Here is a 13621-nt window from a genome sequence, read left to right on the forward strand (position 1 = left end):
GTGAGTTGAACCTTAATCTAACGCAAGGGGAAAGTTGGTTCTCTTTATCTCTTAAATGTTAGTGCCTTAAAGGGTCTTTTGTTAAAGTTTAAACATCTTCGCTTTTGGAAACAATCAACTTTGGGGGCTACCTTAGGCCATCGATCGGTTGTAAAGAAACTTGATAAAGAGTTCTTGGGTAGTCATGGATATATTTGGAGATTCTGAAGAAGAAGATAACAATCCGTTCAGTGGAACGAACCACCTTTATGCCTCTGGTATTGCTGCTGTAGAGAATGGTGAAGACGATTTCATTCCCAAGGGGTTCATGGAAGATGAACCACTTGTGAACAGCAATTCTGCTAACCAAGATGATGACCAAGATAATGATCAAGATGATTATCAAAATGATGAAGAAGGAGAAGAACAGGGCTTGTTGATAGATCATGAAGAACAAGAGCAACAACGAGGGGAACAAGAGGAAGAAGAGGAGGAAAGATCGGGAACTACTTTGTCAGATACGACTACACAATTCGAACCATACGTTTCATTGACAATGTCTATGGCTAATAATGTGGACCACAGTACATCCTTCGAGGCAGATAAGGATATTCAAGTGATTGATGCCGGCGAGTACAAGGACCCATGGGGTAAACGTGCCATTGGTTATTCTCTGAGGTTTCAAGGTCAAGATGTCATCAGGAGATATTCCGAATTCGATACACTTAGACAGGCACTCGTAAGGTTATTGCCCACGGTGGTGGTTCCACCGATTCCTTTCAAGCATCCATTGATCAAATACTTTTTGAGTCCACTTTCGGTGGAAAACGATTCTAAAACCATTGAAAAGAGAAAACGTATGTTCTCATCATTTCTTAACAACTGCATTAAAGTTCCTGAAATTAGAGATCATATTGTGTTCAAGAAGTTCTTGGATCCAGAGTATGCTTGGAAAAACGTACTAAGTTCTCCACCAATTGTAATTTTACCCGTGAATAACTTGCTGGCACCGCCATTAAATCCTACAAAACCGAGTCCCTTGCACCTGTTGCTTCCAGGCCCTATATCCATATCTAGGTTAGATTCGTCTGCTCATAGCGGTACCTCTTTGGAAGTGGAAACGCAATTTGCCCATTTGGAGGCACTTTTCAAGAAAAGTAAGGAAGTGTACCAACCATTACACAGGATAATTAAACAGCACAGATCGCATTTCCACGATCTGTCATCATTTTTCGCTGAATTAGGAGCTTACTACAATGCATTTAGTTTAGAGGATAACGTAATTGCCAATGCGCGATCAATGCTACAGATCAAGTCGTTATCAAATGGGATTGAAAAAATTGGACACGGGTTTGACGTAAACTACGTTAGTTCAGAGATCCTAGTGGATAACTTACTTTCACTTTTTGAAGAACCTCTTGGCGAAATCCTACAGTTTCTTGACGATGCAGCTAGGATACTACAGTTTAGAAAATTGAAGCAGATGCAATATCAAATTATAGAACATACTATATCGAAGAGAGAGAATAGAGCCAGAAGTTTACAAGAATCCCAGACTCAATTGAAAAGATTGGAAAACGTTTTGCAGAAAAATGCGCAGGAATCCCCAACCATCGCTGAAGCGGTTAAACATATAGAGAATAGCATGCATGAAGGGGTAACACTACCGCAGCCACAAACGTCTGAGGAACAGTCAAACAAACCATTATTGGAAGGATATAGTCAGAATTACCATCAAAATAATCAGAAAAATGCATCTTCAGCTTCATCAGTTCTCACAGGAGTACCTCATGCCAAACTGAGAAGAACGAGAAGAGCACGATCAAAGGAGTTAGAACCGCATCAACTCACAGAAACCGAGAGGCAAGATGAGATTCAAAAGCTGCATAAGGAAATAGACAAACTAAATGAGTGCTTCAAACTGGTCTCTAGGGACATTGACGAAGTGAATCGGTCTTCGTTAGAGAGTTTACAACGTTTGGCACGCTACATCAACGACAAATGGGAATTTATGCTAAAAAATTTCGCCAAATCAATGGTAAACTGGCTTTCAGAGTGCCTTAAAGCCTGGAAAAATGCCAGGTCCGTTGTAGACGCCATTGAATCCTGAATATCCCATAATATATAGGCGCTTATTATGTATCAGTTGGTTTTATTATTAGGTTTTTTGTCCGGGTTATATGCGTTTTGTAGAAGGGCCTTTATATAAGTCCCTTTATAGGAAAGAGTTTGCCACCTTTAAAGAAGCAGAGAAGACAATATATCAGGACATAGAAGCACATTGTATTCATCATGCCATCGAATGCTGAAGTTACTAGCACACTGAATAAATTGAGAGAAGAGGCAAACCCAGATTTGGCTCCATTGTTTTATGAATTCGAACTGTTGTACCAACAAAAGTTATGGCACCAATTGACAGAACGTCTAAAGGTTTTCTTTGAAGATCCAAGGTCTGAAGAGTTAAGATTGACTACCTACTTGAAGTTCGTCACTACATTCTACGATAGAATCAATCAGCTAAATGTGGTGGAATTCCTTTTACAATCTTTGAGAAATTACCACGATCATGACCAATCACTCAAATATTTGACGGAATTGGAACAATCTTTCAAAACCATAGATGAGAAAAAGCAGAGAAATGATGGTCTTAAGACCCATGAAGACGGAAATCTCTTGATAGAAATTGAAACTGCCAGACTACATCTACATAAGGGCAATCTCGTGAAAAGTAGAGATTTGTTGGATGATTTGGGAAAGACTTTGGACAGAAGAGATTCTATTCCTCTGAAAGTGACCAACGCATACTATTCCACCAATGCGGAATACTACAGATTAAAGAATGATTTCAATAATTTCTATTACACAAGTCTATTGTACTTGTCCACTGTGGATCACCAAGAATTCCAACAAGAGGCTAATTTGGAGGAGAACAGACAGTTGGCTAACAATTTGAGCATCGCAGCTTTGTTAGGAGATAAAATTTACAACTTCGGTGAGTTGTTAAACCACCCTATAATGGATACTATTTTAAAGGATCCACAGTACAAATGGATCTTTGATTTGTTGAATGCACTTACTCTAGGTGATTTCGACAAATTTGATAACTTAATCGGTGTGCAAATTCCTAAAGTCCCAATCCTTGCAGAACACGAATCTTTTCTAAGGCAAAAGATTTGCCTAATGACTCTAGTGGAAAGCGTATTTGCCAAGAACATCAGAACCTTATCGTTTGACGATATTTCACAAGCATCTCATTTACCCAAGGATAATGTGGAACATCTTGTAATGAGAGCAATTAGTCTGGGTCTTTTGAAAGGATCGATCGATCAAGTTAACGAATTGGTCAACATCACTTGGGTACAACCAAGGATTATCAACAGCGCTCAAATTTCAAGAATGAGAGATATCATAGTGGATTGGGATTCAGAAGTGACAAAACTAGGTGAAAAAATTGCAACTCATGGGAGATCTATATGGGTCTAAAATTAAGTAAATTTGACGTTGTCCACTATATATTGTGCCAAATTTGCATTTGAATAAACTTGATTGTGAAAACCTAGGGAATCGATGTAAAAATGGAAGCTTCTACGGTTGGTTTCCAAAATTTGTATTAAATGATTAGATTGTCTTGGTGACAGTAGTTCGTCCTCGTAGGAATGCACAATACGTATACTCATCTCTCGAGGTAACCTTATAACAGACTGACCAGGTTCTTCAAAGGGAACGTCGTCAAATGCCTTGGACACAAAAGAGCTGTAATCCGGATATTCCTCAAGTAATTCTAGAATCGAATAGATACCATCAACTAACCAGATAGCATTCAGTTTAGATTTAACTAATCTTACCTTATAATCATCTAATTCACAGGTAGCAACCTGCCATGCCAATGTGGCGCCGACTGAATGCCCCACTAGTTGTAGCTGATCAAGATCTTGGTCATTCACAAGCCTATAGAGATTCTCAATTACATCTTTTAAATGTGTGGGATGTTTAACACCTGGTGAAAGACGGTATTCAATACCATACAGACCACATTGGTAATCCAACTTCAGTATATCTTGACATAGTGATTGGAAATCCCACGGTGTGTTGTCAACATCTATCCAAGCACCACCATGAATGAACACAAGTGCATTTCGACCCTTATTAAACTCGACAGTTTTACCATACAACGTCTTGTCTTCCATCTTGGTCTGTATGTCAGTCAAACGAGTAGATTACAGAGTTGTATACAGTATAAAAGTAAAATATATCAAGGTAAAATATATAGAAGTAAAAGAGAGAAAAAAGCCTAATCTTTGCTCTTTGGTTTTGACCATTCCACATGCAAAATCAAATTCATGAAACCTCTACCATTCAAGAAATGCAGAGCTTGTTCTGCAATTTCTTCACTGGCAAAAGTAACAAACGAAAGACCTCTTGATCTACCAGTTTCTCTATTCCTGACAACAACGACCTTTGGAATTGGTGCAAATGGAAACAATAATTCTTCCCTCAAGGTGTTTTCGTCTGCATTCAAGTTCAATTGCGTTATCTTTAGAGTACTCATATCGTCACGTTCCCTAGCGTCTCTGTAAGCATCTGAAGAAGGATCCTTAGCACCTGCACGACGGGATGGAGGAATGTAACGGGTACCACCTTCAGTTACGACATCTGGTGCAGCAGCAGCTGGTGTAGCCTCAGTGGCACCATCAGTTTCAGTATTACCAGGGTCTTCCAATGCTGAGATATCGTTCAATATACCCTTGAATGGACAGTTCATCGTATAGTGAGCATTACCACATAATCTACAGCTAATAACGTTGTCAGAAGTGATCTTATTCTTTTGGGTCTCTTCTTGCTCCAATTGTCTCCAATTCCTACTTAATCTCAATTGAACTTCTTCACCCAACTGTGTAGTAGAGTGGTTAGGTCCTGGAGGAGCATCTTGCTCAGCACCATATTTGGACCAGTGCTTTCTATCAGCAACACTTTTGTGAACCTTTTCTGTAACTTTGATCTCTCTAACTTTCTGAGTCACTTTGTAAGTCTGTCCATTTTCCACCTTATATGTAACTACAGACTTGGTTCCATCAGGATTCTCAAATACTTGAGGTTGTGCAACGTCAGCCATCTTCCTAGAAACTCTCTACAACGTTTTTAATGGCTTTCAATGCTTATTGACTGCTAAAAGTTGTTGAAGTTTTACATCTTTCAATGCTCATCGCCTTTAGATATTAAAATTTTTCAATGGTCCGTGGAAAATTATTGAAACTTTTCACTACAAAGAACCTTCAACAGGCTCGTCAAGCCCATCAAGCGTATCAAGTGCAATGGCCAAGACTAAATCAAAGAATACCGTTGTCAAATTGATCTCAACGGCAGCTACTGGCTACTTTCGTCACATTTCTGTGGTTAGAGGTGCACCACTGGTCAATCAGGTAAGATACGATCCAGTTGCACAACGACACGTTCTGTTCAAGGAAAGCAAGAAGAGGAAAGTTGCTGAAAGGAAACCATTGGACTTCTTAAGAACATCTAAATGAATGCGGTACACCGGTTTTTGTTTCTTGTAAATACATTGAAAAACTATTAATTACATTACATAGGTTACATAGGCGATGATAAAAAACATAATTATGATGAATACGATTACTTATGGCCACCCCAGGTGGTACCACCACCGTAACTTGATCTGTTACCGTCTTGATTACCACCCCAGGTGGAACTGTAACCTTGGTTATTGCTACCCCAGGTGGATGAGTTACCACCAGTACCAGCACCACCACCACCCCAGGCGCTCGCACCTCCATAGGCGGACTTATCACCACGACCCCCCCATGCAGAGGAAGCTCCATTACTTTCACCACCAGAGGCCCAGGTGGATGCACCACCCCAACTTGATTTGTTACCCCAAGCAGAGGCATCGCCCCAAGTGGAAGTAGCACGGGTTGGTTGACCACCCCAGGTGGAAGTACCACCCCAAGTAGAGGTACCACCTTGACCACCACCCCAAGTGGAAGTACCGCCCCAAGTGGAACCAGCCCCCCAAGTGGAAGCACCACCACTCGAACCTTGAGAATTGATTGCAGGTGTTTTTCCACCATCTGCACCCCATCCCGGGGTCATACCACCGTGCGATGGCGGACCATTGGCACCGGCAACACCACCAGTAGCCATATGTCTTGGAGCGCTGACATAACTTGGTCCCATTCTACCTTGTGGTAATTTACCACGTCTGTTAATCAATTCGTCGTAAGTAACACCTTCACCACCTTCACGGTTGTAATAGGTCAATTTACGTTTGTCAATAGTAACGTGCTTGTTCTTAGAATGCAATTCAACACTTGCATTATCACCATTAACATCTTTGACGATACCTAATTGACCCTTGTAACCAGCCGAACGAATTCTAACGGTTTTACCAAGAGCCAAATCACGTCCCATGCGGAATTGCGGTTGTGGTGATTTATTCTTTGATGGTGGTCCCATTCTAGAGAAAACTTCAGGATTCATTTTACTCAAATCCAGACTGCTGTTTAATATATTGTCCTTTGATGCAACAGCTTCCACATTCATTGGATTAACAACAAATACACCGGCGTTCTCTACTATTTTCTTGGACATAACAAATATCTGTTGCGATTGAATGTAAAGAATTTGACCCTCTCTACGTGCACCAACTTTTTCTACCACAGTATCACCGATTTTAATCTCATTACCATTGGAATCTACGGCGGCTACACGAGCTCTGGAAGTGTTGATTTTACTCAAAATGGAACCCTTGGTTATAGTGGAAACTTTACCAGATTCATCTAAAACTTTGAAAATATCATGACCAGCTTGAATAATACATGCGACGTTTTTAGCACTCAACTCCACTATGTCGTGTAATGCATATTCACTTGACGTTGGGGTGGAATCCATAGATTTTGTCAAGTTGTTAGCGGTAATGGTAATTTCCTCCTTGGTTTGATTCGACATAAATGTAACTTGACCCTGTTGTACCAATACAACAAGACCTGCATCACCTTGATGATCACCACTAATCACGGTAACATGATCACCAGGTTCAAAGATTTTTCTTAAAGTAGATACTGGGAATTCTAATGGTTTCAGTGGGAAATCCGGTACCTTAACGGTAGCAATATCACCAGAAGTCTTTACTACTATACCACGAGAACCTCTTTGTTCACCACTTAGTACTTCAACACGATCACCTTGTTGGAACGTTACACGAGCTGCTTGACTTTTCTTTATAGTTTGCGATATAGTGGTTAAATCAACAGTACCTTCCTTGGAACCAAATTTGGCTAATTCTTCCACAGTAGGCTGAATGTTTTTGGTTTCCACATGCTGAATCCTGAAAGATTTGTACAGATATCCATCCACATAGTCTTCATTTTTGTAGACAAAATGATTATCATCCCTTTTGTACAAATTTGCCTGATCTAATCTTAATGCCATTGTTGGGTTAAACAGTTGAGCTGGTGGTCTATGGGCAAACGTGGGGCGCCTACCCTTCTTTTGGTTTGTAACTGGATCTACTTCATCAAATTTACCGTAATCTAAACGGGGCACAATTTTTAACATCACCTCTAAATTGTTTTCACTAATTTGATCCACAACTGCCAAATCACCCTTATAAATACCTCTTTTAATACGGACATAACTACCTTCTTCTAGAGAGACATCATCAGACTTACTTGGCTTCAATAGTAGTGGTAGTTCTTGCACAGGAATCAATAATTTTTGACTGGTATAGATATCAGGAACACCGTAACAAAATTTTTCAATGACTGATTGTTTAGGAGCTTCGATGTAAATTCTACCAGTATAATTATCTCTCTGGAAAATAGACATGATTTTCAACTTTTTCTTGCCCATAGCCCTATCCAAATTAAACTTCTTCTTCAACAGCTTCTTAACCAATTCCTTTTCTCTACCTAGTCTACAACGAACACCCCATATGATTGCAGTATCGACACTAGGTAGCAAAAATCTTTGTGGAACGTAACCTTCTTGAGCAGCGGCACGGTACTGTTTAGAACTACTCCTACCGTAACGTTCTCTAAGTTCCTTTGCCAAACGTTGTGCATCCTCTTCTGAAGACTTATTTAGATCTTGATCCAGCTGTCTATGGAGCCTATCATCCCTTTGAGCACCTGCTGCCTCTTCTTCTTCATCGTCACCTCGTGTGATAAAACCTTCACGAACCAATTCTGAATCTTCTTCATCTTCATCTTCTTCTTCATCATCACTCACTTCGGCTTCAATATCCAAAAACTTATTTCTCTCTCTTCTACGTTTCTTGGAAGGACCTTCATCTTCGTCATCTTCATCTTCATCGTCGTCATCATCGTCGTCGTCATCATCTTCGCCATTTTCGTCGCCATTCTCATCATCATTCTCCCCTTCGGCTTCCTCACGAGGTCTCTTGTGGCTCCCCTGTGCTTCTTCTTGTTGTTCTTGTTCTTGTTCTTGTTCTTGTTCTTGTTCTTGTTCTTGTTCTTGTTCTTGTTCTTGTTCTTGTTCTTGTTCTTGTTCTTGTTCTTGTTGTTCTTGTTCTTGGTCTTGATTTGAATTTGCATCTTGATCTTGATCTTGATTTGCATTCGCAGCTGGCTCTTGGGAACCAGCATCTACATTCTCATTCTCATTCTCATCTCTTTTTTCCTCCTCTTGTCTTCCGTCAGTATTCTGTGTCGTTTCCTCCACTTGCGGCTTCTCTTCATTGTTGGTAACCTCTTCCTTCACACCATCTTGGTCTAAACGCTTTTCACCACTCTCTTCACTACTCATAACGCCTCTATGCCTCTGTAAAACCTCCAATATTACGTCTGTCCCTTCGCAAATAGTAGTTCATAAGTTTGTAAGTCGCATTATATGCCCAAAACTTTTCAATGTTCGGGTTCTGCGGGTAATGAAATTCTTCACCGTAATATCAATGAGATGAGATGAGATGAAATAAATGAAATATTATGTACTTGCAGTCAATTCTTTAATGCTCTGACCAGCTTATAATGGCTCCCAACAATTTGCAATATGATCAGGTAGAGAAATTCTTGCATGTCAAAATCCCTGAAGAACTAGAAGATGAGATTTTAGCGGCTTACGCCAAGTACAGTATGGATCATGATATGACTACAAACGACCTTACAAGCTACTTTGAGGATTTACAGCTGCCGTCCAAATGGTACAAGATGACACCTGCCAAGGAGTTAGTGGTGGAAGGTACCCAAATAATTGATTTAGATAGATTATTGCAATGTACTTACCATTTGCTTATATTTATGGATAATGAAGAGACTATTGACCAATTGTGGGGGTTAGTTGTAAATGCATCTGGAAGAAATGTCAACTTCCCGAATGTGGATCTAAAGAAACATGTACTTAGCATCAAAGATTTACAAAAAGCCAATAATTCTGCAGGTTTAGAACAAGCTCACGGTATAGTGGAAATGATGAGTTGTGCCACTGGTGGCCAAAGGGTTTACATGACATATATGGATTTCGCATACATATTGGGTAAATTGGGGATTTTAAGGTTTTAAATGATATGTTTAGTCTTGAAATAGTTTCTCAAATAATTGATTTGCCATAGGCCCATTGAAACAAGTACAATAATGACAAGGAGAGAGAAATTTTTAACTCTGTCATTGGTGGATTCGTTTGTATCTCTTAATCTTTCTTCTCTATTTTTCAAATAACTTAATTCGTCAACGATTTCATCGGCTAATTCCTCAACTCTACGTAGTTCCACTTCAATTGGTTTCAATTTCTCCGCTGCACTAATCATATTCCAATCTCTTGCCTCTGAACCACTTTCAATCTCCAATTCCACGGATCTGCTCATGGTCCTACCTTGGTACTGAGCAGTATTCTCTAAACAGACGTCAAATGAAGTTGATGATGGAGCCGTAAATGGGACACGTACTTCACCTGCAAAATCCCTCTTTCTACGGTATTCATTACCAACAGAATCACGAATATATAGGTTTAGAACTTGACCATCACCTACTTGACCATCACTAGATATATCTACCACCACTAATTGACCTTCAGAAACAAAATCACGAACACAAAATGGTTCCGGTGTAGCCTTGGCTTCGATATCGAAATGAAGTGCTTCAACGAGGCTGAAAAGCAAACAGATCAAACTAATAAAAATGTTACCAACCATTTCTGTCCAATGTATAAGTCTCAATTGGTAGGAAAGGAAAGAATATAGCTAGGTATTTACTAGTATTTTTTCTTAAATGTAATGTCAGTTGTTCTTTACTGTGTATGTTTTTTCTCCATTGAACGCGTTAAAGTGAAAAAGTGTCAAGAATAAGCACAAGTAGCAGTAACAGTAAGATAGACTACTTATTTTAACAATACAATTTAGTTTTTATTTATTGCAATTCTATTTTATATTTACAAGCAAATTTGGCAAGTTTGCCAATTCAGTTTTACCTTACAAGTTCTTAATCTGCCAATTTGGTGGGACCGTTTCGCCTTCAATTTCAGGTCCAACCACGGCGTTCGAGCCATCCTTGTTCAATAAATACTTCTCAGCAACTCTATCGACGTCTTTTCTGGTGACATCTAAAAGCTGCTCTCTTCTATTCTGTCTCATCTCATCTGTTACACCAGAATAGAATAGAGAAACACCTTCACTCTTACGGCTAATTGGAGCATCCAGCCTTTGAAAAATGGTCAACTTAGCTTCGTCTAGATCAGCCGAGTCCCATTGAGCCTCCTGCAAAGCGTGTTGGCCTGCATTTTCAAAAGTTTTCAAAGATTGCAATGGGCGTGGATCTCTGTAAGAGAAGAAATTGAGCATACCTTCAAGGGCACTGTAACTTGCACCACCACCATAGGCACCACCTTTCTCTCTAACTTCAGTGTGTAGATGTTTGAAGGTGAGCAAATTGGCAAGCACTTGCAATGGAGCACCATCGCCATGAGTATATGATACCCCTGGTAATGATCTAGCGGCGTAGTGTACTTGGAATGGGAAATTGATCAAAGTTGATGGTTTTTGTGGGAGTAACGGGAAACTGGTAGGATCCAACCCATCGTTATGTAATGTTTGAGGCAACTGTGATTCAAACTGTGAGATTTGTTTAGCCAATGAGGAAACCACAGGATCAGAATCTGTAGTTATGAAGAACTCCAAACCTTGAGAACTGATTATACGGTTTTTCAATTCCACTAATTTGTCCACAACTTCTCTTTGGAAACTTTCTTCATCATCTAACAAAGAATTTAGTCTATTGATCAATTGCAATTGTTCCACACCGTTGAAGCTCTCAGAAATACCTCTAGCAGCGCTGAAACTTGCGGCAGCGTACCCTCTAGCAAATGAGTGGCCAGCTTCCGCAACAGCAGATGTGTTGTTCGAAGCTAGTCCCCTAATTAAGATCTTTAGTTTCTCGCTGTGTTTTTGGAAATCTGTTCCTAACAACAGTTTCTTCCATAGGTCAAACACATGCTCTGTTTTAGAATTTAGAGACCAACCGCTAACTCTGAAATATAGATGAGGCTTTGTGGTGATTGGGTCTGAAGAAACGTCGATCATCGTGGAAATACCACCGGTGTGTAGTTTCATAGCGTCTTCGATATCACTATAATCCTCAGTGGAAGTACCTAAACTAGTCAAAGAATCGGCAAATAAAGGCAAGTAAGGATACAATTCCTGGGGAATTGAATTACTCAATTCTCTCTTGGCTCTAATGTAACTAATACCGTTTGTATCGGTAATTCTTGTCCAGATATTAGGTTCCTGTCTACGCACTTCAAAAGTATCGTCTTTACGTGGGATATCGCTTACTTTAACACTAGGTAGACACGACAAATCTTCCTTAGCATTCTGCTTTTCTTGTAGCAATAGACCACGGTTGTACACAACTTCCCTATCACTTTCATCCAACTGATCCAGTTTACGACCCAAACGTTCCTTTTCTTCCACCTCTAACCTCTGTGAGAAGTCCTCTACAGGCTCCATAGTAAATAGGAATGATGGTTTATCCACGATATATTTTTTGAGCAAATCTTGGAATAACGAATCACCCTTATTCTCTAAATCTTCTCTGAATCTTTGCAAAATTTCATCAAATAGTAAACTTTCAAATGGATCCACCTTATTTGTCCAACTTGGCACTAAAGAACATGCTAATTGTAGACCAAAATCAGACTTGTGATCTTTCTTACTCAATTCCAATTGTTGCATAATAGCTTCGATTCTGTCGCGGTTAAAGGGCTTGTTAGCCACTTCCGCAAAGATATCTTTAACGGTTTTCCTAAATTCATCTACATCTTGAACACCCTGTAGACCTATAGTCACAAAATTGGCTGCGCTTGCAGAATCAAGCCCAGAATTTACAGAAAAATCTAACCCTATTCCACTTTCAATTAATCTTTGATAGAACACAGAGGAGTGACCATCCATGAGTAAATTGCTTAAAACTCTCAATAGAAAAGTTTCATACGTGTCTTGAGGTTCTCCACAGATCCAAGTCATAGAAGTTTTCAACTGTCTCTCTGGAGGTAACATAGGGTCAGCTTGACCGGCTTTACGAACTTCCAAGTCCTGTGGAAGCTCGATAGGTAACAATTTTCCATCAGATCTTGACCTTTTACCGAAGTTTTCGAATTCTTCATTCAACCTTTGTAAACTCTCTTCCAATGGGAAATTACCGTATGTTAAAGTCTTCGCATTGGATGGATGATAATGCGCGTGATGGAAATCTACCAGATCCTGATAGAATAAGTCTGTAATCTTCTGAGGATCACCACCGGAATTGTTCAATGATGGGTATATCGATTCTTGAAATTTAATCCAAAAGTAATAGTTAGCATTAGAGACTTGTCCCTTCATTTCATTATAAACAACACCTTTGAAAACAATATCACTTTTAGAATCCTTAACATCACTATGTTCCAATCTCCAACCTTCTTGATAGAAATCCTCCGGTGTCAATAGTGGATTAAAAGTCGCATCCACATATACATCCCTCAAGTTTGCAAAATCAGCTCTATTGGTAGTGCTGAATGGGTAGAAAGTGTAATCAGGACCCGTCATTGCGTTCATGAAGTTCGAAAGTGATCTGTTAAGCATCTTGAAGAATGGATCTCTAACAGGATATTTGACAGATCCACATAGCGTAGTATGTTCTAAAATGTGAGGGACACCAGTAGCGTTTGGTGGATTCGTCTTAAAACCGATTGTAAAAACATTGTTCTTGTCATCCCTATCGATGTGTAAGTGCTCAGCTCCAGTTCGTTCGTGGACTAAATCTACTGCTGTTAATTTCAATTCAGGCACCGGTAATACCCTTCTGACTTCATATCCATGGATTAAGCCACCAACCGGATACCTCCTAAGCACTCTTGATTGTGCATACGAAGATGCGTACCTTTGAAAACGTAACATGGAGTGCTGTGGACCTTCTAGCGTACGGTTTAGCCTAATATTCCCAATGGTTGTACACAAGATTGTTCATTATTTGATGATCGCGCGGTGTATTTAAACCTTTACATGGCCAGATGTGAGTCAAATTGTATCGATTTGTAAGTGAAAATTACCGTAATACGATTCTAGACACACACAGTATTTTAGGACCGCAGTCTCCAAGCTAATACATCCGTATCATCCTCGAGCTTTTACCTTACCATA

General features: G+C 39.7%; 9 protein-coding genes across 9 annotated transcripts; 4 read left to right on the forward strand and 5 right to left on the reverse strand.

Moving 5' to 3' along the window:
• Positions 1-184: 184 nt before the first annotated feature.
• Positions 185-2089, forward strand: SNX41 (Snx41p; the record flags this gene model as incomplete). Its single annotated transcript, XM_002496939.1, has 1 exon — positions 185-2089. One exon carries the CDS (start codon positions 185-187, stop codon positions 2087-2089), a length of 1905 nt encoding a protein of 634 aa, XP_002496984.1.
• A 182-nt stretch (positions 2090-2271) lies between these two features.
• RPN9 (proteasome regulatory particle lid subunit RPN9) lies at positions 2272-3462 on the forward strand (the record flags this gene model as incomplete). Its single annotated transcript, XM_002496940.1, has 1 exon — positions 2272-3462. One exon carries the CDS (start codon positions 2272-2274, stop codon positions 3460-3462), a length of 1191 nt encoding a protein of 396 aa, XP_002496985.1.
• Positions 3463-3464: 2 nt separating this feature from the next.
• BNA7 (arylformamidase) lies at positions 3465-4166 on the reverse strand (the record flags this gene model as incomplete). Its single annotated transcript, XM_002496941.1, has 1 exon — positions 3465-4166. One exon carries the CDS (start codon positions 4164-4166, stop codon positions 3465-3467), a length of 702 nt encoding a protein of 233 aa, XP_002496986.1.
• A 104-nt stretch (positions 4167-4270) lies between these two features.
• TIF35 (translation initiation factor eIF3 core subunit g) lies at positions 4271-5092 on the reverse strand (the record flags this gene model as incomplete). Its single annotated transcript, XM_002496942.1, has 1 exon — positions 4271-5092. The coding sequence occupies one exon, from the start codon at positions 5090-5092 to the stop codon at positions 4271-4273; it is 822 nt and encodes a 273-aa protein (XP_002496987.1).
• A 199-nt stretch (positions 5093-5291) lies between these two features.
• MRPL39 (mitochondrial 54S ribosomal protein bL33m) lies at positions 5292-5504 on the forward strand (the record flags this gene model as incomplete). The annotated part of the gene is made up of 1 exon (XM_002496943.1): positions 5292-5504. The coding sequence occupies one exon, from the start codon at positions 5292-5294 to the stop codon at positions 5502-5504; it is 213 nt and encodes a 70-aa protein (XP_002496988.1).
• A 106-nt stretch (positions 5505-5610) lies between these two features.
• SPT5 (transcription elongation factor SPT5) lies at positions 5611-8760 on the reverse strand (the record flags this gene model as incomplete). Its single annotated transcript, XM_002496944.1, has 1 exon — positions 5611-8760. One exon carries the CDS (start codon positions 8758-8760, stop codon positions 5611-5613), a length of 3150 nt encoding a protein of 1049 aa, XP_002496989.1.
• A 221-nt stretch (positions 8761-8981) lies between these two features.
• Positions 8982-9512, forward strand: RAD33 (Rad33p; the record flags this gene model as incomplete). Its single annotated transcript, XM_002496945.1, has 1 exon — positions 8982-9512. One exon carries the CDS (start codon positions 8982-8984, stop codon positions 9510-9512), a length of 531 nt encoding a protein of 176 aa, XP_002496990.1.
• ERV25 (Erv25p) lies at positions 9509-10141 on the reverse strand (the record flags this gene model as incomplete). The annotated part of the gene is made up of 1 exon (XM_002496946.1): positions 9509-10141. The coding sequence occupies one exon, from the start codon at positions 10139-10141 to the stop codon at positions 9509-9511; it is 633 nt and encodes a 210-aa protein (XP_002496991.1).
• Positions 10142-10417: 276 nt separating this feature from the next.
• Positions 10418-13378, reverse strand: CYM1 (pitrilysin family metalloprotease; the record flags this gene model as incomplete). Its single annotated transcript, XM_002496947.1, has 1 exon — positions 10418-13378. One exon carries the CDS (start codon positions 13376-13378, stop codon positions 10418-10420), a length of 2961 nt encoding a protein of 986 aa, XP_002496992.1.
• Between the last annotated feature and the right edge of the window lie 243 nt (positions 13379-13621).

The sequence above is a fragment of the Zygosaccharomyces rouxii genome, assembly GCF_000026365.1.
Source record: "Zygosaccharomyces rouxii strain CBS732 chromosome D complete sequence".
NCBI lineage: Eukaryota > Fungi > Ascomycota > Saccharomycetes > Saccharomycetales > Saccharomycetaceae > Zygosaccharomyces > Zygosaccharomyces rouxii.